Genomic DNA, 25,230 nt, shown 5'->3' with positions numbered 1-25,230 from the left:
CTTTTCTTTTCCATAAGAGCTCAAAGATTCATTTTACAGTTGCGTTAAACCAAAGTGTTGGTAATAGCGATTGGGAAAACGATTAGGCAGCTAAGTTGCTGGTTTAATTCAATCAAACTTAACAGCTCTGTTGAACTGAAAATCAAACACAAGTAGAGTTCATGGACCAGGAAGCAATCAAATAGGTTCAATAATTTATGTTAGCTTAATGATTAAATGTAAACACTGGGTATTGTAAATGTTAACTTATAATTGTGAAAATAGAAGCATGACCTTTACTGTACAACACAGCAGTTATACAATTTTGTGTTATGCAATGTGACAAGTAACTTTTTCCATTTAAAGACAACCAATCCAAGTTATTGTACTTTTCCTGCAAGATTTTACACATTTGAATAGGTTTTGTTCTTTAAAAACACTTCTCACACGTAGTGTTCCAGCACAAAGATTTGTTCACACAGTCAAAGCAGGTAAACATATACATTTTCTGCATTAAAACTAAAAATTACAAATGTGTCCTCGAAACAGGACTAAAGGTCAATTTGTGGTTTGCATCATCCTAGGCAGTCAAAGGTCAGACATATTGGCTGCGTTGGACTGACCAGAGGAAGTGTCCTGGAGTTTTGTCTTTTTACCCCTGTGCACAAACTCTTCCCCATCCTCATCCATGTCACGTTCAAGCCTCCCTCTTTTGACAAAGTGCTCTATCCTGGACTCCAAGCTTTCACAGCATGGTCTCTCCAGAAGGGGGCGATAACTGCGCTGCTTGGATCCTTCCATGAGAAGCCAGGTCGGAGATGAATTTGCTGTAAGAACTGAAATAACAGAAGATAGTGCTCAGACCCATAGCCAGATATTAAATGAAAGGTCCAACAAATTGAAGGAGGTTCAAACCCATAATGTTATTGCATGGCTATGTCCCTGATAGTGTTCCACTCTATACAGTAACATTTCAAACTAGCTTCTGGATTCAGGGGACTCCCTCAACCATCTGGCAGCAACATCAAGACAAGAAATTTTACTGATCCCAGGAGGAAATTCTTCTGCATACAGCAGCAAGGTATGTGAAGTGTACACAAAGTGCAGACAGTATGGGCAAATTCAGGAATCAGCAGACATGTTTAAGATCCTCCATGAACAACCTGCTCACATACCTGCACTCTGGAGGCCCTGGATCATGCCCCGTATGACGTGGGTCTTTACAGCCATCTGGGTCCAATGCTGCTGCAGCGTGTTGAGAACGTGGCTCATTTCATCAGGATCTCTTTGCCAGTTCAGCCCCTCAAACTGGCAGTCATACAACACCAGCGGGAAGTCCACAGCCATGCTGGCAAAGTAAAATTAACCTCCCTTAAAGAAGCACACAGATGAATGGGCACATCCCTCTTATCATTAAGACATGCAGCACTTAGACTTCATCTTCAAATGGAGATTCCAAAGACATCCCAAAACACAATCAGCTTAACAATACAGAACAGCTGTATACCTGTTCCGGATATGCCATGTTGAACCCACCTGTACTGGGGTTTCCTGGGATGTTTGTCAACATCCAATAGTTGGTCGATCACTTCAGGTGTCTCTAGCTTTTGTCCAATCAGAAGCAGGACAGCCATCATACACCGTACCTGCGAAACCACACAGTATACCAGAGTCATCACATTTTTTCATATTTGAAGGAGCGGATTGTGTCATGTGCCTGGTTGACAATGTGTTTCCAAGCAACACCTACCAACCTGGTGATACAGGAAGGCTAGCCCTTTGACCTCAAAAAAGAGGATGTCATACGGGTCACTGGGAACTGCTTCAGAGGGCTGAGCTGGCTGGATTGAGGCTGACAAGATGGTCCTTTGGAACTGGAGGACCCCGTTACCTACATCCATTTTGCAAAGGTTGCGAAAGTCATGGGTACCTTCATACCTGTAGTGAAATGCAGGACACAATATAATTACAGGTCTTTCAATGACCAGTATCATTTCCCTGCTATCAAAAGTTTAAAAGCCAGATAAAACGACCCTATTCACTGTGACAATCTCTGATCTGCTTCACAGTTTATTAATCTTATTCAACACAGTGTGGGTGTGTGTAAAGGACACAGCTTTACCGTTTCGCCGCTTTGGCCATGAGCTCCACGTCCAGATCACCACGCGGAAAGTAGTACCGGTAGGTTCTGAACTGACAGTCGAAGCGTGCACTGAAGCCCGTCTCCGCCGCCGCCCAGTCCAGCACTCTGATGTCTGGGGGCAGAACTCTGTTTAGCATCTTTACATAGGGCAGCTCTGCGGTACTGGGCTTCTGTTTGCTGCTGGGCTGGGCAGGAAGGATCACCCCCATGCCCCCACAAATCTGCGTGGAGCGCAAGTCGATTGTAATAACCTGAAAAAAAAATAAAGGGCTCTTGAGGGGATCATGAACAAAGACATGTCTAATGAGAAAGGGAATGGAAATTAAATCAAAATGAAGTTTCAGCACCAGAGTAGGTCTTCCTACAGGACACATGAATATAGATTAGCCTTTTAACCTGGCTGCCAAAGATGGTACACATACAAAAGTAGGAAAGGTGGAATTTTTCCATATAGGATTTTTATCTTCACATACATTACAGGTCTTCCTAACTGAACTCAAATGATACCACTCCAAGTTTCAGTATTTGTGAATGTGCCACAAAAGTTACCCTGGACAGTATACTATGCGGTTAAAATCACTAACTAATATGAAAAGGTGAAAATATGCATTGCCAATTGATATGAGTAGGACCCTTGTGGCCAGAGAAATCGTAATTACCTGACCACAGGAATGATGCAGGAGGAGTGCACTTTTAGGACAAGTTTGGTGTTTCATATGCAAAGTTCAAAGACACAAGATATGAAGCAGAAATCGAGAGACAGACCTGTGTGAAAGCACTGACTCCCTTATCCGTGCGACCACAGCGGTGATAGTTGGAGTTCTGTCGGTCTTGAATCAACCGGGTCTTGAGCAGAGCCTCAAACAGCCTAGCCTCCACAGTGTTGTCTGTGTTCTCCTGCACAGCAAAGCCTTGGTAGTCCCAGCCAAGGTAGGCCAACCGCAGGGCCACATGGCGACGGGGATGCACAGAGAAATCAAATTCCCGAGCCTGGCTAGCTTTCTTCCCCTTTCTCTTGCCTTCCTGGCCGCAGATATTCTTTCCTCCATGTCCCGATTCTGCTGCTGCCTCAGTCTCAGCCTTGGGATAAGTCTCCTGTCTTAGCTGTGTCTTTAAGCTTTTGACTTCTTCTTCCAGGTCCCTTATTTGCTGCAGTAAAGCATCCGTCATGTTTGGACTATAAAGGGATTGTTAATTATGCGCACATTAATAGCACAGCACGTGCAAATCCAGTCATGCGGTGTCAGGAAACCTACATGCAATAACAGCGGGACAGACAAGGAGTATTTATAAACCCACTAGACTGAATAAAGTCAATAGTAAACAATAAAAAAGTAAAATAAATAAATAAAGAAAAAGTTATGATAAATCAAATGACCGACGCCTGAACACCGTCGCTAAAACGAAGTAGGCAAAGCCTTTCAGAACAGAAACAGATGACTGAGGAAATCCTTCTCTAAGCATTTTCCTCCTATCTAGTGTAATGAAATATCTGTAGATTTTAAACATACTACAAGAAACGTACCTAACAATGTTTGGCCACCAAAACTGAAATTACAATAATGAAAAAAACTTACAAGGAGGCTTTGAAACTCTTTGCTTCCACTTACCCTTCTACGTTCTTGCTCCCTAGCCGTATATGCCATTAACAAATAAAATAAACTCTATATAAAACAATATTTACTCACCTTATAATTTAACGTACGATTTGCTTTCACGTGAACTCGCGTTATTCCCGGAAGTTAATTGCTTCCGTCATTCCAAGTATTTATGGGATTTGTAGTTTTGTAGTTGCAGTACGTAAACCTCTAACCATATCTCAGTGTTGGATTCTTGATGTTTGGCCTCAAGGTGTCAGTGTCTTCCACAGTATTAGCTATGTAAAGGCCCTACACATACGCCAATCAGTCATAGCATTAAAACATTAAAACTGAACATCAATTATCTTTTTACAATGGCACCTGTCAAAGATGGAAAGGGTATATTTTGCAAATGAGTCAAGTGCTGCCTCTATCTCAGCAATATATCTATTTATAGTATAATAGTAGAAGCTTAGGTGATATGGCAGAGACAAATGTAAATCCATTCTTCCATGTATGCTCCATTTCCAGACTATCCCAGTAAGCGCAAGGCTCAAGGACAAGAAGTGTAATCGCCTAAAAAGTGGTTAGTGTAGAAGGATGTGAATGTAATCTTACAGATGCCACTTTTCTCAAATGTAATATATCTGGGTACTGATTCTGTCCAAATAATTTTTCCAAGAAAAAAATTAAACGATTACATACTTTAGAACATCAAGTAATTTAAGTAATTTTTAAAATCTGATAAAAATGCATCTTATGCAACAAAGGTGTACAATGCCTATGAAGTGTATTTCAAGTCATTACAGTATATGTATAATTTTTCTCAGTTTTGGTATATTTATGGGTTTTGTAGACATGTTTTATTTAAAGGTTTGCTTGGGTATTCTGTGTACTGTAAGGAAGCAGGTAGAATAGCGGATACAAATAGATATGTAACTGGAATATTCATGGGTTGCTATCTATGAATGGCAGGAATACAAATAGTTAATCAATGCAGCATAAGTGCTTCCGAATTTTCGGGATTATTTCTCTGAAACGAGACTGGAAGGGCACTTTGTATACTGACAAATATTTCTTACTTCTTTGAAAAATGCCATAGGAGACTTGAAGCTTTGAGATGACCCAGCACCGCAACCTTATCATTTGTCCTTTGTACCTCATCACCGAAACTTTACTATGGTGGAAGATAAATTCACTGTGACGAGATATGATTCTGCAGTCTTATCTTCTACATTTTATTGATGTTTTCATCCAAAGTGAGACACCAGGCTCAGACTATCCCTGGAACTGGGGTTTAAGGGCCTTGTTCAAGGGCCCAAGAGTGTGATCGCCTAGCTGACCAAGGGACTTCAACCAGCAGCTTTGAAAACCCATCCACCGCCAGTATGACAAAAAATAAACATCTCCAATAGTTTACACTATCCAGCTCTTCTGCCACTTGCTCATAAAAAAAGAGGTTGTGTTTATAGTGTTCAAAGCTGGAATACAGGCCTGGAGGAAGAAATCTGATAATGCTTGTTCCTCAAGCATGTTTAACAAGGAACAAGAATACACAAAGCCCATCCAGTAATTATTAAGTATTTTTGGCCCAGACATGTTCGCCATAGGCAAAGAAGGTCAGGCCTGCATATTGCATAACCACAAATTCATCAAGATCACCAAACATCAAATCACAAATTAAACATCAATCTCACAACACTGGAATGTTGTTTGAACAGGTTAAATACAATATTGTCTGAAGAAAATGAAGGACTGATTTGAGTTTCACCATGGCAAAAATAAAGAATACATTTTGTAACATTGTTAACAACAGATAATGTGACCTATTAAAACTACAATCCTAAACATTGTGTGAACATTGACATATATTGGTGGTTAACTAGCTTTGATGGCCAATTTACAGAAAATGTTTAGCTTCCTCAAAATTGAACATTTGTAAACAAACTTCATTGTGTATAAAGCAGTCAGGTTTCACTATGGCACAAAATAAGTTTACTTGCATTTAAAAAATTAATTTACAATGTGAAACATGTATAGAAAGTATATTTTTGGCAAATGTGATGTAAACAAAGGTTAAAATAATAACAATGTTACTGTTTTGTTACTACTACTAACATATCCCATAACTAAGACTATGCACTGGGGTGGCCTAATGGGTGATTCAGCATTCATGTAAAGCACTTTTCCATTGCATAAGGAGCATACATTTTGGACCCCATGAAAGCATATTATATTGGACCCCCAACCCAGACCAATTCAATTATGTTTGGAATGTCTTAGGGCCCCTGTCACTCTGGGGCACTTGGAATCGTCCTACCCCCCCGAATCCCATCCCTTGACGGCGCCCCAGCTACGTGGGTACTGTCTCAGGGCGCAGGGACAGCTGACTTTCTCCTGAGTCTATTCCAAGCAGATGAATCACCTTTTACCTGGAAACCGACCAGGAACAGCAGTAAGAGATTTTCCCTTTAATGAAAAACAAGTAAATATCGATTTCGTTCCAGTTGGCTTCTTAATTATGTAGTTTGCAGTGTACAGAAAAATACTTATGCCTTAATAAGAAGACGCACACATAGCTGCTTCCAAATAACCATTCGGTTAAATATAATTTAAAAAGTGAATCTCGAATAATAAAAATTCAAACAAAGGTAAACCACGTTTTAGGGTTTGAGAGCTACCCAAGTATAATCTGACACATTATACTACTTGAATAAATTCTGAAGTACATTCATTTGCAGAATCATATCTAATTGCCCCAATTATAAAACAAAAGTGTTGGTCGAATGCAATTAACTTGGGTTTGGGTCCCAACGCAAAAACAAGATGGAGCCTCTTTTCGTACAGGTGAGTTTATACACTGTGTTTCTGGGATTAAGCGATATAGGTGAACGCGGCATTAAAATGTTTTTATAAACCGGAAATAACTTGTGAACTGATGTTTTAATACAAGTATAAACGTTATCTTTTCAAATACTTTGATCCAGTGCTTAATTTAAAAGTGGATTGTACGTGGGTTAATTCAGCGAATAATTCATAATTTAGCAGAAACGTTAAATCTGCCACCAGTTGGACGAGTAATGAGGATACGTCTTCACATAGGATACCAATATGCCGGTGTTATTTCTAATTCTCTGATCATTTGTGAATTGTGCTACTTCATATATATGCGTAATAAGTCTTATTTTCTCAGCATTTAATATTATACGTACCTTCAATTAAACGCTTGCATTCTTTTCAATACTCAATGTATGATGGTTAATTTTATACCCATGAACCAAAAATAATCGCTTTATCTTAAAATTTGATCCTTCAGGCGAGGAACTTGATTTGAAGTAACCGCGTTGCATTATTTCTGGCTGTCAATCAATCAATTTTACTTTGTACAGCGCATTTTCACAACATTACCTTGTCTCAAAGCGCTCAATTGCGTTGTCCCTGCCCAAAGCTGTGCGGGCTGTTTCAGTGTTTTCAGAGTAATTATCAGCATAATATATGGTCAGTGGTGGACAATGATTGCTTCTTCCTGTTAGAAATAACACTGCACTAGCGGTGTAGTGGAGTACATACCATGACTTTGCGTGAGGAACGTACAGTAGCATTTCCTGCTTTGCTCTAACCCTCTTTTTAAATTTCAGCCCCTGTTTAGAATGTCTTCCTGTTTTGTATTTTTAAACAGCTGTTTCTTCTGATAAGCTCTTGCGTTATGGCCTTTCCGGTATCCAAAGTGACTCAAAACCACTTAACTTAGCATGTAAGCTTTAACTTTTGAAGTGACTGTGAGCAAAATGCATATATCCCGAACTGATCCAGTAAAATATCTAGTTGTTTGAATGTCAGTTAAACGGCTAAAATTGGTAATTGTTAGAATTTGCTTATTCTAATGAGAGCACTGGTTATAGCCTAATGAAAATGACAGGCACGTCAGGGTCTGCTGATATGAGATCTGATTAGACCCCATATAAATGTCTAAATTCCCTGCTGTCCCTTAGGATATTTCTGGTGGCGAGACCTTCCAGGTGCCAGATCTGCAACCTGGGTGCGAAATTACTAGATTCAGAGTCTTCTGTTGGAAATTGTGTTGTAATTGCAATTGCTGAGCCTGAGAATACACATACTGTACAAAGAATCGCAAAAAAGTGGAGGGCCAAATTTAAAAAATTCATAATCAAAAAAGCTATTTGTAGCAGAGCTATAGGATTTTGCAAAGTTCCATAAATTTTAATGTAAGTTTTCACAGTTTTTTCTTCAAGGAAATCCATGGCATTAACTGGGAAGTCTAGATGGTCCTTCATTGCTGTAGGTGAAATTCCTAATTGCCTGATATATTCCCTTTAGAATGGTTCCTTAAGTTTCCACAGATGACAAGGTTATCTGTGTTCACTTTGTCTTTTGAAACCCTTGTCATATGTCCTTGTCATGTAACCCTGATATGGGCGCAGAGAATAGTGCTGTAATGTTCAGTTATGCTGTTTTTAACATGGAATCTTGACCTTTGACTAAATTGCTAGTGTGAGCTCTGAATCTAGAACAAGTTACTTAGTTCAGGCCGCATAAGCTGCAGCGTTTGCTGGAATTTTATTTCCTCTGTATTTTTAATTAGATGTGGTTAATTGATTGAGCTTTGTCTGAAGGAATCTTCAAAAATTAAGTTCAGCCAAATGTATTAAGTTCAACAAATCATTCAAGGCCTTCTGAAATGCAAACAAACCCAAATGTTATCAAACAAAAAAAAATGCTTTTTGTTAAGGCAAAACATCTAAAAATGTGAAGCAATTAAGGTGTGTATTTGCAATTTTGGACAGATCTATCATAATCTTATTAAGCTTTTCTAATGTATTAATCTTAAATGTTGGATTAACAGCTATAAATGTAGTCTAGTACTAACTAATTATGATTTTAGCTGGATCTACAAATGGATATATCTGCAGTTTTTCCCATTGCAGCTCTGAGATGTGGCCTGGTATTTTTCTTTTCTGTCCATCAAGTCTATGAGGCTTGTGATGATTGCTGGGTTTTTGGGGCCAAAATCACAAAAGCAGATTTTCTGGTATGCAAACAAGTCCTGACATGACGTCTTTCCATGCTCAAGCCAAATTCCTGCATACAATGAAAGAAATACGGGAAGATCTCACAGTTGGTGTTGCAGAATGTGGTTATACTACTCTTTCCTGTCAGGCTTGTTAAGACTTTTCTTGTAAATCTGCTGTGACTTTTATGAAAATTAGGGCAAAATTCTACAGCTGTGTTTCTAAACTGGTGAGATGAGACCCCCATAAACAAATTTTACAGTCTCCACTCACCCACCTGTCATGAATTTAGATTGTGTGGTTCTAAAGTAGCGGTTTGAAGTGGTTCAATACCAATTAATCTTAAATGTCGTGTTAATGAGAGTTCCTCTGATGTTGGAGTATAATTATCTTGTTTCATGGTGCATGGCTAGGTAGCTATGGCTTAGTAAAGGAAGGCAGCTAATTGCTAATTATAAAATGTTTCTGTTCAAGCTTTTATTGCGTGGGGGTTATCAGTGTGACCACTGCATTGTAAACTTTCCCGTGATGCTAATAGGAAAGGAAATGAAACTGTCACTTGAACAAAGCTTTGGGCTTATTTTTCTCACCCCCCCCTCCCCCCACCTACTTGCTGAAAGTGTTGCATGGCTACAGCCTTGTACAGCAGAAGTGCCCTACCATGCATCTAGAGAATGCAGGTATGGAGAGGCCGGCTTGTCGGTAAGACCCTGAGATTTTACCACACTGCTTATTTACTTGCCTTTCTTTTCTTCTGATAAATAACTGATAAACGTGCAGCGTCCTGTAAAAAGGCCAGCAGCAGCCTGTGGAGCAGATAGTGTGAAAAGGCTGTTAAGGGTGAACAGGGGCTGTGCAGAGTGGGAAGCGAATGGGCAATTGACAGAGCTGTAGACGGAGCAGAACTGCACAGTCGGGGGAAGGGGGCAGTAGGAAGCAGTTGTGTATGATAGCAGGGCTGGAAGTGCTCCATATTTTGCTGTGTCAAGAGGATTCGCCTCATTCCTACAGGCGAATATGAGCAGCGGCTGCAGTCTGAAGAAGACGTATGTGTCCACTTTCAAGATTGAGTTGAAGTTTTCGGGCAGGAACAAAGATGACAGCCCAGGGGAGGTGTTGAGGAACGGGTTACTTTCCAGGACGTCTGTCCCTGAAGGCAGGATGGAAAGGATGCATGAACCAGGTAATTAAATAGTTTGTTCATTTTGACACTACTACAGTACTGAGAGCACAATGTGGAACTATGGAAATATCTTTTTATTTCCTCTAGCTGGGTAGTACATAGTAAAACTTAAAAAAATATTAAGTCTTTTTTGTTCTGGTTAATTTTAGTGTGTATTTGAACTTTTTTCTCCAGAGTTTTTCAGAGGTTCAGTTGCAGATATGTGTCTGTATATTAACCAACATTCTAACTAATTTGCCCGATTATGCATTGACAACTTGACATTCATTAAAATATTAGTTGTCCTTTGTGAATTTTGGTTGTGGATCATACAAGCACAGAAGTCTGCAGCAGAAACTATTTTCAAGTTCTCTGAGGAAAAACACCCTTTTTGAGAAGCATGCAGGGGGGGGGGGGCAGCTGGGTTTAGTGTTGGTATGAACCTGAGCACTGGGGGGGCGGGGTCGGGGGGGGGGGGGTAAGTCTCTGCATTAATGCCCCCCCTCTGCTCAGGTCCTTTCTCCCCTCCTCTGAGTATCTTCCATATTCGTGATCTTCCTGACCCTGGATGATGTCACCATTATGACTGCAGTGACAGCCTTATGACAGCAGTAATGACATTATGCAGACATGTCCGCAGCTTCTCTCATATCTCTTATTTAATGGAAGTATTGGCTTTCTGATTAACAGTTTTACTCTTTTCTCTGTGTTCTTTTCACCATTTACATTTTAATGTTTTCTTATAGTGCTATAAACTTCCTTCCCTGAAGCCTGGTTTGTGTTAAAACAGTTTCCTGTAGTATTTCTTCCTGTTTTTAATTTTGTCCTAACCCCCAGGCAGACACAGAACATCCGGTATGGATTATAGAGTCCCAGTTCTATGGATATATCCATAGGAACTAGTCCAACATATTGCGAAATTCACAAAATCAAACCTCTCAACAACCAGTCCCTCCTGTGTGGGATTTCTTAAATTGTAAAATGAAATATAATAGAAACATGCCTCATTTCAGCATTTTAAACTTTATACTTCCAGTCCATCACTTTTCATAATGTTCTTTTAACCTTTAATTTACATCACTGTGCAAAAGTCTTAGGCAGTCCAAAGAAATGTTTAAAGCTGTTTATCTGGGTAGCAAATGTACTTTGGCTTTAGAACAAAACACACAAATGAAATGCTGAGCTGGGGGGGGGCGGGGGTTATTCACCCACCGTGGTAGAAATCAGGGTTGGGGCCATTCCGGAATGCATTGATCCAGTCCAAATCAGGAAATGGAACTGGAGTTGGGATTGGAAAAAAAACTACGGGGAACAGAATTGGAGTTAAATTTCCCTGAAATTCAAATTCAAGTTCCAACTCCAGTTCCATTTCCTGATTTGGACTGGAATTGATCAATGCATTCCAGAATGGCCCCAACCCTGGTAGAAATTGCTGAGTAGGGGTCCCTCCAGTAGACCTCAGAATAAAGAATTTTTTGTATCAGAGAGGCCCCTGTAAAATGCTGGACCTCCAGAATCTGCCATGATATCCAGGTTCCTCCTACATCCCTAAGTGAGTGATTTAGAAAGAGTGATTTAGAAATCACTTTTTTTTAAGAAGAAAGTTTCTAAGTTTCGGGTAGCATGTGTGAGAGTGTCCTGCCTTGTGCCTTGTTTTTCCTGGTTCACCCTTAACTCCACACGATATAACCAGTTACGGTACATGCTAGTCAGGAAGCTCTTGCATAACTTTTTATACACACTGGTGATATTTTAAGATGTGGAGTGAAAGACATGCAATGAGTCAATGATCTGAAAAGGTAGCGTAAGTAGGGCTGAGTGCTGAAGCCTGGTGCCGAAGATGGCAGCAGTTCGTATGTGATCGGATTGTACCAGACCATATGGTAGCGTAGATTACAGTGCCTCATTTCAGTGCCACTTAAATGCCTGACCTGTCGATTGAAATATTTGCCCTCTGGTGCTCAGGCAACAGAAGCATCACTGCACCTCACGTGCCATCGCTAGCGGGTATTACACTTGCTCTGTTGTTAGCAAATGCCTACTGTTAGCTAGTAGCTACGTTAAACATGGTTAAACAGTCTAATGTGTGGCTGTATTTCACTCAAAAGGATTCCAACACCAGGACATTATGTACATTTAAGTGTTTTGTATTTATTAATCTTGATATTTTAAGATGGTAAGTTATTTGATGTTAAAACCTAACCCACCGACAATAATTTATTTATTAAATTTATATTTATATTTAAGTGTTTTGTACTTTTTATATTTATATAGTTAAGTCCTGTTGTTCAATTTTAAGTTCAAATATGCATTAGAATTTTCAAAAATTCATGAAAAATGTCAGCAGTTGTTTGAAAACCTTTGTCTTGTGCTTTTGTTTGGTGTTCACCTTTATTTTGGGCTCTTATTTATTAAAAGTACCAGTACTACAGTATAATCTTAAACATGTACAGCTAACATTTGAAAGGTGCCGTAAAAGTGATTTTATGTTGTCGTGTTTCACTTGAAAATGTAGTTTGTGATGTGAAAAAACAGGAACAGGACGGAAATCACATGGTGGCCAACTTTCAGTTTCGTTTTATTATTAATATGTTCACATGTTCCCATGGGAATGATGTTTACAATGCAGTGTAGGGACTCAAAAACTATAGTTTTCATTATTTAATTATTCAATATCATCCAACCTAATCCAAACCACTCTATAAGCACCTACTAGATGCTGGGCGACTCCACCTTCAGACATTAAAATGTTCAGCTCATATTTTGTGGCTCTGATAGGCTGAGGATTATGCCTGTAATAAGAGTGCTTCATCTGAAAGGGTTTAGATGACCCATTTGCATTATGCAGTTGCACTGAATGTTCTATGAACGCAATATAAATGCATTATGAAAGTGCAGTTAATGTAAAGTGTTACCAAATAATACTACATGGATTTTCTGAAATTATGCCCACATTTTAATTAATCTAGTTTTAGCCAATATGTATTAAACTTTACATGAAACATCATTAAATTTGTCCAAATTTTTTTGTCCAAAAGTTAGCAAATGCAGAAACTTCAGTGTAGGGAAGGAGAAAAAATTTGGTAAAAAATAATAAATCTTGACTTTTATTTGTAGGAACTGTACATCTAGTTCTGCAATAGTTTCAATGCTGGTAGTGAGCCTGGTGTGTGCTGCAAATTCTCTGAAAGGCAGGGCTTCTGTTTTGAGATCCTCACTCTTAGTTCCTTTTTAGTTTCCAGCTTGTGTCCTGCTAAATCATCGACTAACATACCTGACGTAATCAGTAAACAGTCTTTGCTTCTGTCGGTTGCTCCGTCCATCTGAAGAGCAAGATGTCCATCTCTCACCTTGTCAAAAAGCTCTTTCATTAAGTCTCTTGACCTGCCTTGTGATGGTATTGTTTAACACTGGGAAAAGTTCAGGTATACTTGGTTGAAATCATATCAATAGCTGCAGGAAGAATTAATTCCTCAGGTGTATTGGGGGGCTTTTCACACTGGGCATCTCAGTATGCTACCTTGTAGGAGGCAAACAGCATCTGAAGATTAATGCTGTTTTAATTAATTGATTTTGCTGAGTACGGCAATTCTGCAGTTTTCTGAAGAAGTCATTTGGTTTGTCTTTGTGCTCAATGTAAAGTATCTAAATGGCATCTCAATTTCTTTGGCTTCAGACTGCCAGTGGCTAACACAAAGCACTGTGGTCTTCTCTACTAGCCATAGTACTTGTGAAACCAAGGTGGGGGGGGGGTATACCTTGTCATATTCTCATGTGTTATTGGAGCTTGTAGCAGTCGGGGTTTGTTCGACATCTGGTTTACATTTTGTCACAAACTTCTGCATGCTTCTCTAATAAATCAAACCTTACCTTCTTTTGTAGTGTCAGGCTTATCATGGGGATCTTCCAGTTTACTTGGGGTATGAAATGTCCTCCCCTGCTGTCTTTTTGAAGAGTTTCTGAGATCCACAGCAGGGCTAGAGCCACCCATCCTCCCCAGAGATTCCTCCCCCAGCAAAAAACTCCAGCTGGTCAGAATCTACTGCCCAGGGGTCTTTGAATCCTTCATAGAAAACAAGTAATAGGTATAGCTTTGGCTTGCATTGAGAAGACTGGTGGTCATTAGCGTGGTTGATAGGATAAATGTGACAGTAACAGTAGTGTCTTTACCTATGCATCCACATGCATCCTTAGCTTCTCCTGTGAAATTAGCAGCTGATTCCACTGACCCGCCATTGGCTACAGTTCTAGCACATTTATATCATTCTGTGCTGTGATATGTGATGAAAAGCATGCAAATTTTACAAATGTTTGCCCAGGACTGGTGAAGGTTGGCAGAAGCTCTTTCTTTCCATCTTTGGAAATGCTTCCCCTGCATGGAAAGGACAGTTTGGGGTTTCCTCTCATTTAACACACTTCTTCTCTGCTAATTCTCACTCATTTCTTGAGTTGAATCAGGTGTGGTGGATCAGGCAAAGAACTAAGCTGTGTGGGGCTGGGGGTCTCCAGCACAAGAGTTAGAGACCCCTGGGTTAACTCAATCACTTCATGTAACTCTTGGCTGCTTTTGGGTAGTTACTGTACGTTAGCATTTATATGAACTTTGTGTGTCATTCTGTGCAATGTCACACAATGTGTTCATAAAATCCCAAATATGATGCTGCTTTGCAGGAGTGGTAAAACTGATGTTAAACAATGTGGCAGTTTCCATATGAAGGATAAACCAGTTTTAAGTTTTAATGATAATTTTATTGTGCAGAGACTACGTTCATTAATGTAGCTTCGGCTGCTATGGTAGAGTTTTACCTAAGTAAATGATTATACTGTAAACAAGTAGAATACAGCCTTAGGTCAAACAAGTAAAACAGAACTTCTGTATTTGCATAATGATTGCCAGAGGAGCAATAGCTGCAAATTCAGTTAAATAAGAGAGTCTACAATTAGCGCTGACTTGTAACATTGAAGGAAAGCATGTTGCATTTCACACACCTACTGTTCCTCATCTGAGGTTTCCTGGGAATCTGCAAGGTTAACTTGGCTGTGATACATGGCCCTTTGTTTCTGCTGAATGTCCTGACGAGAGCTTCCCGATGTGAAGATACAGTATTGAAGAGGTTTCCATTAAGCTGCACTGAATGTGATCCTTACACAGCTATTCTGTAAACATAGGGTTCCGGTATTGCAGATTAAGCTTCAGCACAAAAAGTATATATTCTGCAGGTGCAATTCATTATATTCATCTTTTAATATTTAATATATCCCCAGTTCCAGCTGTGGATTCAACGTGAGTTGTGGACATGTTGTCTTGCATCTTGTTTCCCCTAAGCTAAACCAGTTCGAAATACCACCGCCCTGGATGTCTTGCAATAAAATATGCCTTGTGATGGTATTGTTTGACAGAGAGAGAAGTTCAGTTTTGCTAACTATTATGGTTGAAACTATATCAATTGCAGCAAGAAGAATATTGACGTAATCCTGATGTAATCATAATGTAATCTTGATGTAATCTTAAACAGTACTGTATTATGTCCCATTCTGAACAGCAATGATGAACCCTTCATGATACTATGATGAAATGTAAGAGCTGGGAATTTCTCACTGTATTCAGGTTTAATTCCCTGATGTGTACCACATACAGTGAGAGCTGGGAATTTCTCACTGTATTCAGGTTTAATTCCCTGATGTGTACCACATACAGTGAGAGCTGGGAATTTCTCACTGTATTCAGGTTTAATTCCATGATTTGTAGCACATACAGTAATCAGGTGTGCTCTTGCTTTGCTGTGATCTTTCCCTGTCTTGATCTCCTTCAGAACCTGTGCTGAGCTTTGAGAAAACACCCCAGTCTGTGGAGGTCAGGATCGGAGAACCGGTACGACTGCAGTGTACCTTCAAAAGCAGCTTCCCCGTGGCCTGCTGCTGGATGCACAACAAACATCAGGTGCTGTTGTTTCACCTTGTGGTTTACATGATGTACCTGCAGAGTGCACCAAATCTCCAGATCTTTCTGCCAGGATATAAGGAATGACGTCAGTATATGTGCATGTCTTAACCTAAAGGTTGTAAGCGGACCTCGAACCAAGTTAGAGAGCAGTAATCAAGGAAGTGAACTAGTGATTTCTGAGGCTGACCTAGTTGATGCTGGAAGCTATACAATTGTGGTGCGTAACCAGAGAAACTCCATCCAACACAGAGTCTCCCTCAGCGTTGTAGGTGAGTGTGTCCTGCAGGTATGACCATCCTGACAATCTGCTTTGGGTTACGTACTATGAGCCGTTTTTGCATGAGCAGGATAAACACGTAGTTAGTTCCACATAAACAATTGCTGGATTCTAAGATGTATGCCAAGGTTTATAGTGTGGGTGGTGTTTTGCCAAGATTTTAATTTGGAATCCCCACTGCCCCCCCCCCCCCCATTCTCATCTAGATCGCCCCCAGCCCCCTGCATCTTCTCCACTTGTGTCCCAGCTCTCTTCCAGCTCTCTAGTATTGTCCTGGTCAGGCCCAAGTTACGATGGGGGTGCCGCAGTCACTGGTTATGTGGTGGAAGTAAGGACGGAAAGCTCAGAGCATCCTGGGGACTGGACCGAGCTGACTGGCTGCTGTAGAAGTACTTCTTACCGGGTACAGACAGGATTGGAGTCCAACAGGAAATACCGCTTCCGTGTGAGGGCCTACAACAGAGCAGGAGTCAGTGAACCTAGCCAAGAGTCTGACACTATCAAGATGGACACCACAGGTAATATGCTCCTATTATCTATGCGTGGTTGTGAAAGATGCTTGGATTGTCATGCCGTCATTGCAAGATGAATGCTCGGATTAGGGTGTGCTCCAGTGGCTTATCTCGTGTTGGTATGCATCTCTGTCATGCATCTGCATAGTCTGAGTCTCCTTCAGTAACTTCTCCGAGAACCAGTGTTCCTGTGAGGTTAATTGATGGTTTTCTCCTTGATGTGCCCAGAGCACCAAAGCTGCCTCGTAGCCAAGCTTGCTGCCCAGTGTAATTGCCTACTAACGATGCCTCCATTTCATGTTTGTTCAAGGCGAGCCACAGGAGAACGTTCAGTCACACGTTAATGTCACCATCGACGAGAAGCACAAAGTGTCCGACCACTACACTGTGATGGAGAGGCTGGGAGTGTGAGTCATGTATTCCTGTCACTTATTAGATGCTCCCAAACTCTGCGTTTTATCTAGCCTTTAAGTTGCTGGTGTAGAGACTATGGTCTGAATTGTCTACCTTGGATGTGTCTTGATGTGTGCTAATCCTTGCCTCTTTCTGTGAGCGTATGGTTGTAATCTACTGAATTAATTCATAATGGTATGCATTTCTATTATTCAAAATAAAACAACATTTTTTGGTATAGTACAAGAGGTACTATCAGGGCATAGATACTCCGGGAGATTCTGAGGGGTCAGCAATTGAATTGGTAATAAAATTGGGTGACCCTAGGGTGACATTTTGTCAGAGGGCCCAGAATTTCTGGGTTTGCCCCTGAGACCAGTTACACCGGGAACCAGGGATATTTTGTCAGCAGTGTGGTATTTGACCATACAGGGTGTTTTTATGCTACCCTTACACCTACACAGGCTGCTTCTTGTCAGTGGAATTTTCCTGATAGGCATCTAACCATGACCATCAGAATGGACTGAAAAGTAATATTCTATTCAAAAGGTAGTTTGAGAATCTTGAATAATATCTGTTTTGTTCAGTGGGCTCTACCTCAGTATATTGTGTTTTCTATGGAAAACTACTCGCATTTAAATGGCCATAATTTTGCGTGACTGTTAATACAAAGTGGCCTGTGCCACTTTCTCAGAATGACTGGCCTGCTTTGAATATCTAACTGTATAAATGAACCGAGTAAAATTTGTGAATTAGCTTATCTTTAGATAAATGTACATTTCCAAAAACATTAACATTAATGCTTTTAAAAACCAATTAGTTAATAAATGTAACTTTTCAGTGGTATGGCCGCTGTATGTTTTTGTTTTTTAAATTTTTTTTTTTTTTTGTTTGAACCTCTGCATATTTCCGTCGTGCAAAGTTGTCTGTTCACCTCGCTGCAGGGGGAAGTTTGGCCAAGTGTTCCGGCTGATCCAGAAGGAGACGGGCCAGGTGTGTGCTGGGAAGTTCTACAAGGCCCGCTTGGAAAAGGATAGGGAGGCCGCACGCAAGGAGATCGAGCTCATGAAGCACATGCATCACCCCAAGCTGGTGCAGTGCCTGGGGGCCTATGAGAGGCGCTCTGAGATGGTCATGGTGATGGAGTTGTGAGTGAAGGCGTCCTGCTAGTGTCCTGTTACCAAAAAACACTTTCAACTTTCTAATAGAATGAAAAGTATCGATTTCATATCCTGATATCGGTGCTCATTTTGGTATGTAGAGTGGGGGGCTCTGTGCTTCAGAGGCCTCCTGAGATGGGGACTGTGACAGCACTCTGATACTGGCTCTGTATGTATGTGCTTTATCTTCTCCTTGTCTGTGTGTAGGTGACTCTGGCCACTCCAGTCATCTCGCATAATACTCGAGGTACAGTTAGGTGAACTCCTGTCTCTGCAGTGCAGCCATGATAGACTTGGCACCATACCACCTGCACTTAGGCTAGGTAACCCATCTGAAGCTAAGCAGGTTTGGGTCTGCCCAGTACTTGGATGGGAGACCAACTAGGAAAGCTGGGTTGCTGCTGGAAGAGGTGTTGGTGTGCTCAACAGGTTAGCCCATCCTGTGATCTTTGTGGATCCCAGTGCAGTGACAGAGATTTGGCACTGTAAAAATGGTGCTGTCATTCAGATGAGATGTTAAGCCGAGGTCCTGACACTCTGAGGTCATAAAAGATCCCTGGGCATCTTTTGAAAGAGTAGGGGTGATACCGCAATGTCCTGGCTGAAACTTTCTCACTGTGGCCTGGCCCTTGTCGTACCTGGGCTCCTGATCATCCCCTACATGTGACTGGTGAATTCTCTCCTGCCCCTTCACTGCCTTAGCTACTGTGTTGTGACGGTACTTTAACTTTATATTAATTTGTCCAATTACTTATGAGCCCCTAAAAGGAGGGGATTGTGTAGAAAAATTACTTTAGTTACTTAACATTTTTATACATTTTTTTTTTTTTTGTTCTACCCACTGAATTAAAGCTGAAAGTCTGCACTTCAGCTGCATCTGACTTGTTTAAAAATTGGAAAAACTTTGTCTCTGTCCAAATATTTATGGTCCTGACTGTAGAGTGAAAAGCATACGTGTACTGCTTAATATTTAGTGACTGTTCAACCGAATAGTTACTTCAGCATTAGTTCAAATACAAGAACTCGTGGACATAGGTGGAAATTAGCGGGAGAACATTTCAAACTGGATTTAAGGAAGCACTTCTTTACACAGCGTGTAGTCAGAGTATGGAATAGTCTTACTGATAACGTAGTGCAAGCTGAATCCTTGGGTTCCTTTAAATCAGAGCTAGATAAGATTTTAACAACTCTGAGCTATTAGTTAAGTTCTCCCCAAGCGAGCTCGATGGGCCGAATGGTCTCCTCTCGTTTGTATAGTTCTTATGTTCTTATGACTAGTCTTGCATGATTAACACCTGAATGGCGTGTATTATGTGATTAAAATTGGTCTTTTAAAATGGGAGGCCATTCTTAGGTCGGAATAAGCTCATGTAGTCTGAGCCCTGAGTTCTTACCTCATGTCTACAGCATTGCTGGTGGCGAGCTGTTCCAGCGCATTGTGGATGATAACTTTGAGCACACGGAGTCCACCTGCATGCAATACATGCAGCAGATCCTGGAGGGCGTACAGCACATGCACCAGCAGAACATTGTGCACCTGGACCTCAAGCCTGAGAACATTGTGTGCGTCGACAGCACCGGCACCAGCATTAAGATCATTGACTTTGGACTGGCCAGCAAGCTGGGTAAGTACAGGAAGTCCGTACTACTACTGTGTGACAGCCACACTATTCTGCCTGATGGAAAAGCCAAAGACATCAATTTATAATGCACTATTTATAATGCAATACAGCTCTATCTTGTGTGCATGTGTGTTTTTAGTCTTGATTTCTTTAATGTTATTGAATTCTGCTCTTATGCTAGAGAGATTTTTCCTAGTTAAAGTAGATGGGTATTATTACATAAAGAAGCTTTGGGCATATGTACATATCATTTAACTAATACCACTGGTGAGTGGCTTGGATTGTCCACTTAACCCTTCATTTCACAGACCCCAGGACTCCCCTGAAGGTGATGCATGGAACACCTGAGTTTGTGGCCCCAGAGGTGATCAATTATGACCCAGTGGGCCTGGCCTCTGATATGTGGAGCATCGGGGTCATCTGCTACATTCTGTAAGGGCCTGTGCAGGTTCATCTTTTCATATATAGTTATTGTCTAAATGGGAAGATGTAGTGAACAGACAAAAGTAAATCATTTGCACACATTTTGTTGCCAATCCGCCATTGTCTTGTCAGTTTATGGGACTGTAGTGCTGATGAACTTTGATTTCCATGCATTGCTGATTTCCAGTAAAGTCACAGTAGATTGGGAAGGAAACTGGAGCAGGTTGAGGTCTGAGAGTCTTTTGCATTCCATTCTTATGCTAGGCTGTTTATGATTTTGGGCAGCATTTGGCTCTGGGCTAAGCCTCCGTGTCTGTAATCAGAAGGTCGCCAGTCAAACCCAGCTTCAGCATGTCTGCGGGTCCTTGAGCAAGGCCCTTAACCCCCAGCTCCCTGGGTGCTGCTATAGGTGGCTGCCCTTCACAGCCAGCTTACTCTTGCCTACAAAGAGCAAGCTGGGGGAGGCGTAAAGAGATCACAGGGATCAATAAAGCATCAATTATTTTCCTTTTGTTTCTGCCACCTACAGGTCATTGAGTTAAATTGAGCACTTTTTGTTTTAATAAAATCAAATGGGATGTATTTTTTTTTGTTAATTTTTACAAACTTAGCTGCATTAAGGTTCAAAATGGTAGACAGAAGCATGGCCTTCAAAGAAGATGCTCTATGTGAATCATGTTTGCCTGAACTACAAAGCAGAATTAGCCATTTTATAGGCCTGATGAATGCTGGTAGTGAGTTCTTGTGGTATCTTCCATCTCCTCATCTCCCTTGGCAGTCTGAGTGGCGAGTCGCCCTTTCAGGGCGAAAACGACGCTGAAACACTGGCACTGGTTACTGGAGCGAAGTGGGAGTTTGATGAAGAGAGCTTTGAGGAGATTACCGATCAGGCTAAGGACTTCATCAGCAAACTGCTCAAGAAAGACAAAAGGTCAGTCATGGCTCATCTAACTAGCATTGCCCCTAACACAGTGCAACTCTGAGAGCCTAAATCTGGGCGAGGAAACACCTGTCCCTGGCAGGCTAATGTACAATCCTAGGCAGTCAAACAAAATTATACAGACAGAATGATCTTCATGTTGGTGTATAATTATGATTTTGATTGTCAAAGTGTCAGCTTAGCGATTTCAAAAACTCTCCTAAAGTCATCCCACTACTTGCGGCAACCATCCAATACAGCCATGTATTTTTGGACTCAGCTACTAGCATACCATGTCTGGCTAATCAATACTTCGTTGAGTTATTTAACTAATTAATTTAATGAGTTATGTGAGAGAGTGGTAAAATTTAATATGCCTGAAATGGTTATGGTGCCCCTGAGGAGATGTTTGGGAACTGAAGTGGTTCATCTAGACATCCAACAAGATATGTAGAATAGAACAAATTATTTTGCATATGTTGTAATGTTACGTTGTTTTCCTGTTTGTTCTTCAGACCAAATATACACGTACTACCCAGATATATAGCTTTAAACATTCTCTGTTCTTTTGCACAGTCCTTTGCATCACCTTTTATTAGATGTAAACACTAGATTGTCTGCTTCGGAAAACTGAAGCAATCTCAAAGGTGATGTTGCTAATTTAAAGGGGGCTGGAGCACCAAACTGCAACCCACCGGGAACCCATGTGCTGGGCAAACAGCTGTGTTTATGCTGGTCAGCTCAGTATGAACATTTGTTCATCCACTAAAGCCCATCCAATGCCTTCAAACTAGCATTTGATGTAGCGTCAGTCTCCACGCACAGATAACCATAAACTGCATCTTAATTCTATTTAATATGGTAATTCATATCTGATGATCACATCTTTGGGGCTTGTTGCATCTGCATGTCACTCAGGCAGCGGATGTCATGTGAGCAGGCGCTGGACCACCCATGGATGAAAGACTTCAACTCCGCAGTGCCCAGTACTGTGAAAACTCTCTCCAAAGAGAAAATGAAGAGGTTCTTGGCCAAGCAGAAGTGGAAGGTTCATTGCCATTAACCTCACATTTTAATAGTGATGGGTTTCGAATGCTGTCTAAACACAGGTTGGTTATTCTGATTTAATGATCCATCCCTGAATTTCCCCTTTTAGAAAGCGGGGAAAGCCCTACTGGCACTGACGAGAATGGCCTTGCTTTCCAAGTCGGATGGCTCTGACTCCCCCACCAGCCCTGCGAGAGGTGAGGCTTGTCCGTCTGTCACAGTGTACACTAGCTGTCAGACTCTGCTCAAGCTATAATTGAATCTGGACCGTGTGAATTTCCTTGGGGAAAAATGGTTGAGGAGCCCTGGTCTATCACTTGACGGCCATGTTTCGTACATTTGACTGTATCCTGGCCAGGACTGCATTCATTCATAAAGTTTCTGGTGTGTAAGATGCGGAGATTGTACATTCACAGTTTATAAGAGATTAATCGGAATTTAAATTTTTTTAATCATATTTAATTCCCTTGAGTTGCTGAATTTTAGTCCTGCTTTCACATCAATTGGAAAATCTTTTTTTTTTTTTTAAACAAAAACATTTTTTAGGCATCTGAAAGTCTGGTCAAATGTATGCTGATCCCCTGGCTTCCCTTAGATTTAACCCGAGAGCAGGAAACGCATCTGGCTCTGCAGGCGCTGGAGGAGCAGCTGCAGCAGATGCCGCAGTTCTCACAGACGCTGGTAGACCTGACCTCTGCATCCGGCACCGATGTTCGCCTTTCATGTCGCATTAATGGTATGGTACTCCTTCCCTCTGCTGGCCAAATGTGGTATTGTACCTTTACTACGCTTTGACAAAATGATACCTGAGCACATGAGGCATGCAAAGTATTGTTGAGGGCAGGTGCTTTGGCGGAGGAGTGCTTGTAGTAAGGGTTAAATGCTGGACAGGCTGCTACCTTGGCTAGATGATCTCCAGTTGTCCTCTGAGATACGGATAATTGAGGCAGCAGCTTCAGGGTGTGACGTGTCCTGTGATGTAGCATGGAAGCCTGAAGAAAGACACCCAGGTTGCTAATGGCCACAGTGCCTTATGTGAGATAGTAATTTAATCCATGTGTCACTGCAGTCCCAGTTAGCAGTTAGCAGGTATGATGACATTGCAGTCCCAGTTAGCAGGTATGATGACATTGCAGTCCCAGTTAGCAGGTATGATGACATTGCAGTCCCAGTTAGCAGCTATGATCCCCTAGTGCTGCAATTTTCTATCACACTCAAAGCGCCAAACTCTGGAATTTCTCATGAGAGAATGGTGCCTCTGCAGAGGTACACGGCAGGTCACAGCACTATTAAGATTCCTCAGCCCAGTATTTTAGCAGATATGTTACTTGGCATCTGCTTAAATCGGGAGCTGTTGTTTTAAAGGATATAGAAAGAAATTTTTAATCCTTGACAAACTAGTATCTGCTTATAAAAGTGGATGCATATGATTGGCCTTTGGAACTGCTCTATTATAGGCTTTAAATTAACACAAACTGGAAGGTGTAGCACAGATTATTGACTAAGACTAGTTACACCTACTAGAAAAGCAGCCTGTCACAGTTGTGGGATAATGTGCATTGCCTCTGTTCCCCACACAGGGTACCCTGAACCAGAGGTGCAGTGGCTGCTGGAGGGAACCCCGTTAACGGAATCTCCCAGAATGCACATGGAGTCGAGGGACGATGGCAGCTGCACCCTGGTCCTTTGCAGTCTGACCCTGGAGGATTCTGGGACATATACCTGTAGAGCCTCTAACAGCCTGGGGGTAGCCACAAGCTCAGCCAGACTCACAGTAGAAAAATAGGCAAGGTGTGGAAATACCCAGAATTCACAGCATTAAGTATTACGGGGTTCCCTGCATCCTTTTGTACTGAATGCCAGCAGATATGGGTGTCCAGTACACTTTTTACATTTTAAAGTCTTCCCTCAGCTAGAAGTTAGTTGTATTACGAGTCACTTCAGTCACCTAGGCTGTGAATTGTATTGTTTTGATTGGAATGTCAGTGCACGGTCAATGTAGAGTTCAGATTGAGGTCTTGCTCACCAGAATTGCATGGAGTACTTGGTTCTTTGATTGCCTTAACCATTGACACAATGTTGTTTAAGGGTGACTTTAGTATTTTAAATTTGTCTAACCATTATTTGTATTCATTTTATGTGTATTTTAGAACAGTGGTATTCTGGTAATTTCTGTAACTAGTAATACATTTTATTCAATTTAACAAGTATAATTGTTCACATAATAAAATTACTATATGAAAAGCCAGATGAATGTTGTCTTTGCTGAAGAAGGGAAGTAGTGCAACTCTGAAGAGCAAATTGCACAGAGATTGTTTGGTTGGTCCTTTTCCTTGCTCTGTGTAAAAACCTGGGGGGGACTTGCCATTAGGCAGCTGAAAACTAGGGGCCCCATGAAGATGGAATTTCCAGAAGTTACATTTATGGATATAATATGATAATTAAAATTATATTAACATCTGTTTGCCTTTTTAGCGAGTGTTCAGGACAGACAAAGCTGACCCCCCGCAATCCCAGCTGTAATGGACTGTTCCTATTTTGAACCATCACGCTGCCCAACTTTCTTCACACACTGGATTCTAGTGGTACCGACTGTTTCACTGCCAAGTAAGAAGGCACAAAGTAGTGTAACAGAAGAAGGAAACAGTGTAAGGATACAAGACTAACATTACATCTCCTGAGTTTTTGATACTATCCCGCTGGAGCGGTAGACAAATTGTAAACAGACTTTGATAGAACAAAATTTAATGAAGGTATGATTAAAAACTGAAAACTAGCCGTAGCCTCAGGGGCGGAGTAAGGCATAGGCTATCCTAGGCCAGTGTTTCTCATACCTGTCCTTGTGGAGCTGGGAGCAAAAATGTGGGCCGTCTCAGGGTCCCTGAGGACTGGGTTGAGAAGTGCTGTCCTTGGCTATGGTGTAGGGCCCCGGCAAGAAGGGGCGCAAATAAACACCTTAAATATGGCCGACTGATCCGCCCGTGTGATGCCCCCTTCCCGCAATCAGTGCATTTTATAGATGGCGCTCATGCTCCCGCT

At 41.3% G+C, this 25,230-nt stretch overlaps 2 protein-coding genes across 12 annotated transcripts; one reads left to right on the top strand and one right to left on the bottom strand.

The window, feature by feature from the left end:
• Nucleotides 1-82: 82 nt before the first annotated feature.
• pus3 (pseudouridylate synthase 3) lies at nt 83-7,360 on the bottom strand. 8 transcript variants are annotated; one of them, XM_023809204.2, is made up of 7 exons: nt 7,273-7,360; nt 2,888-3,271; nt 2,102-2,373; nt 1,734-1,917; nt 1,516-1,625; nt 1,155-1,327; nt 83-815 (listed from the first exon to the last, which is right to left on the bottom strand). In XM_023809204.2, exons 1-7 carry the CDS (start codon nt 7,273-7,275, stop codon nt 568-570), a joined length of 1,374 nt encoding a protein of 457 aa, XP_023664972.2. In that variant the 5' UTR covers nt 7,276-7,360; the 3' UTR covers nt 83-567. The 8 variants fall into 8 exon arrangements, with proteins under 8 accessions (XP_023664972.2, XP_023664967.2, XP_023664970.2 ...); XM_023809199.2 differs by lacking the exon at nt 7,273-7,360 and adding an exon at nt 3,811-3,916 and having other exon boundaries at nt 2,888-3,374; XM_023809202.2 differs by lacking the exon at nt 7,273-7,360 and adding an exon at nt 3,811-3,901 and having other exon boundaries at nt 2,888-3,299.
• mylk5 (myosin, light chain kinase 5) lies at nt 6,037-24,439 on the top strand. Of its 4 annotated transcripts, XM_023809191.2 has the most exons (15): nt 6,088-6,157; nt 6,444-6,549; nt 9,744-9,915; nt 15,708-15,835; nt 15,954-16,107; nt 16,322-16,633; nt 16,938-17,034; nt 17,965-18,168; nt 19,588-19,805; nt 20,111-20,234; nt 21,004-21,156; nt 22,063-22,192; nt 22,301-22,388; nt 22,787-22,927; nt 23,772-24,439. In XM_023809191.2, the coding sequence occupies exons 2-15, from the start codon at nt 6,529-6,531 to the stop codon at nt 23,975-23,977; spliced, it is 2,148 nt and encodes a 715-aa protein (XP_023664959.2). In that variant the 5' UTR covers nt 6,088-6,157; nt 6,444-6,528; the 3' UTR covers nt 23,978-24,439. The 4 variants fall into 4 exon arrangements, with proteins under 4 accessions (XP_023664962.2, XP_023664959.2, XP_023664960.2 ...); XM_023809194.2 differs by lacking the exon at nt 6,444-6,549 and having other exon boundaries at nt 6,037-6,157; XM_023809192.2 differs by lacking the exons at nt 6,088-6,157; nt 6,444-6,549 and adding an exon at nt 9,324-9,412.
• The last annotated feature ends 791 nt before the right edge of the window (nt 24,440-25,230 follow it).

The sequence above is a fragment of the Paramormyrops kingsleyae genome, chromosome 5 (genome assembly GCF_048594095.1).
Source record: "Paramormyrops kingsleyae isolate MSU_618 chromosome 5, PKINGS_0.4, whole genome shotgun sequence".
NCBI lineage: Eukaryota > Metazoa > Chordata > Actinopteri > Osteoglossiformes > Mormyridae > Paramormyrops > Paramormyrops kingsleyae.
The sequence above is the reverse complement of the archived record's forward strand: the minus strand, read 5'-3'. Positions and strand labels throughout refer to the sequence as shown.

Excerpts from the sequence above, each read along its gene's own strand:
- pus3 (XM_023809197.2), bottom strand. The coding sequence starts at position 3,768 with ATGGCATATACGGCTAGGGAGCAAGAACGTAGAAGGGTAAGTGGAAGC. Across the intron at positions 1,918-2,101 it reads ATGGCCAAAGCGGCGAAACG|GTATGAAGGTACCCATGACT; the intron begins GTAAAGCTGTGT and ends ATTTCACTACAG. Across the intron at positions 1,328-1,515 it reads CCCAGGAAACCCCAGTACAG|CATGGCTGTGGACTTCCCGC; the intron begins GTGGGTTCAACA and ends TTACTTTGCCAG.
- mylk5 (XM_023809194.2), top strand. The coding sequence starts at position 6,119 with ATGAATCACCTTTTACCTGGAAACCGACCAGGAACAGCA. Across the intron at positions 19,806-20,110 it reads TGGACTGGCCAGCAAGCTGG|ACCCCAGGACTCCCCTGAAG; the intron begins GTAAGTACAGGA and ends TTCATTTCACAG. Across the intron at positions 22,193-22,300 it reads TGGCCAAGCAGAAGTGGAAG|AAAGCGGGGAAAGCCCTACT; the intron begins GTTCATTGCCAT and ends TTCCCCTTTTAG.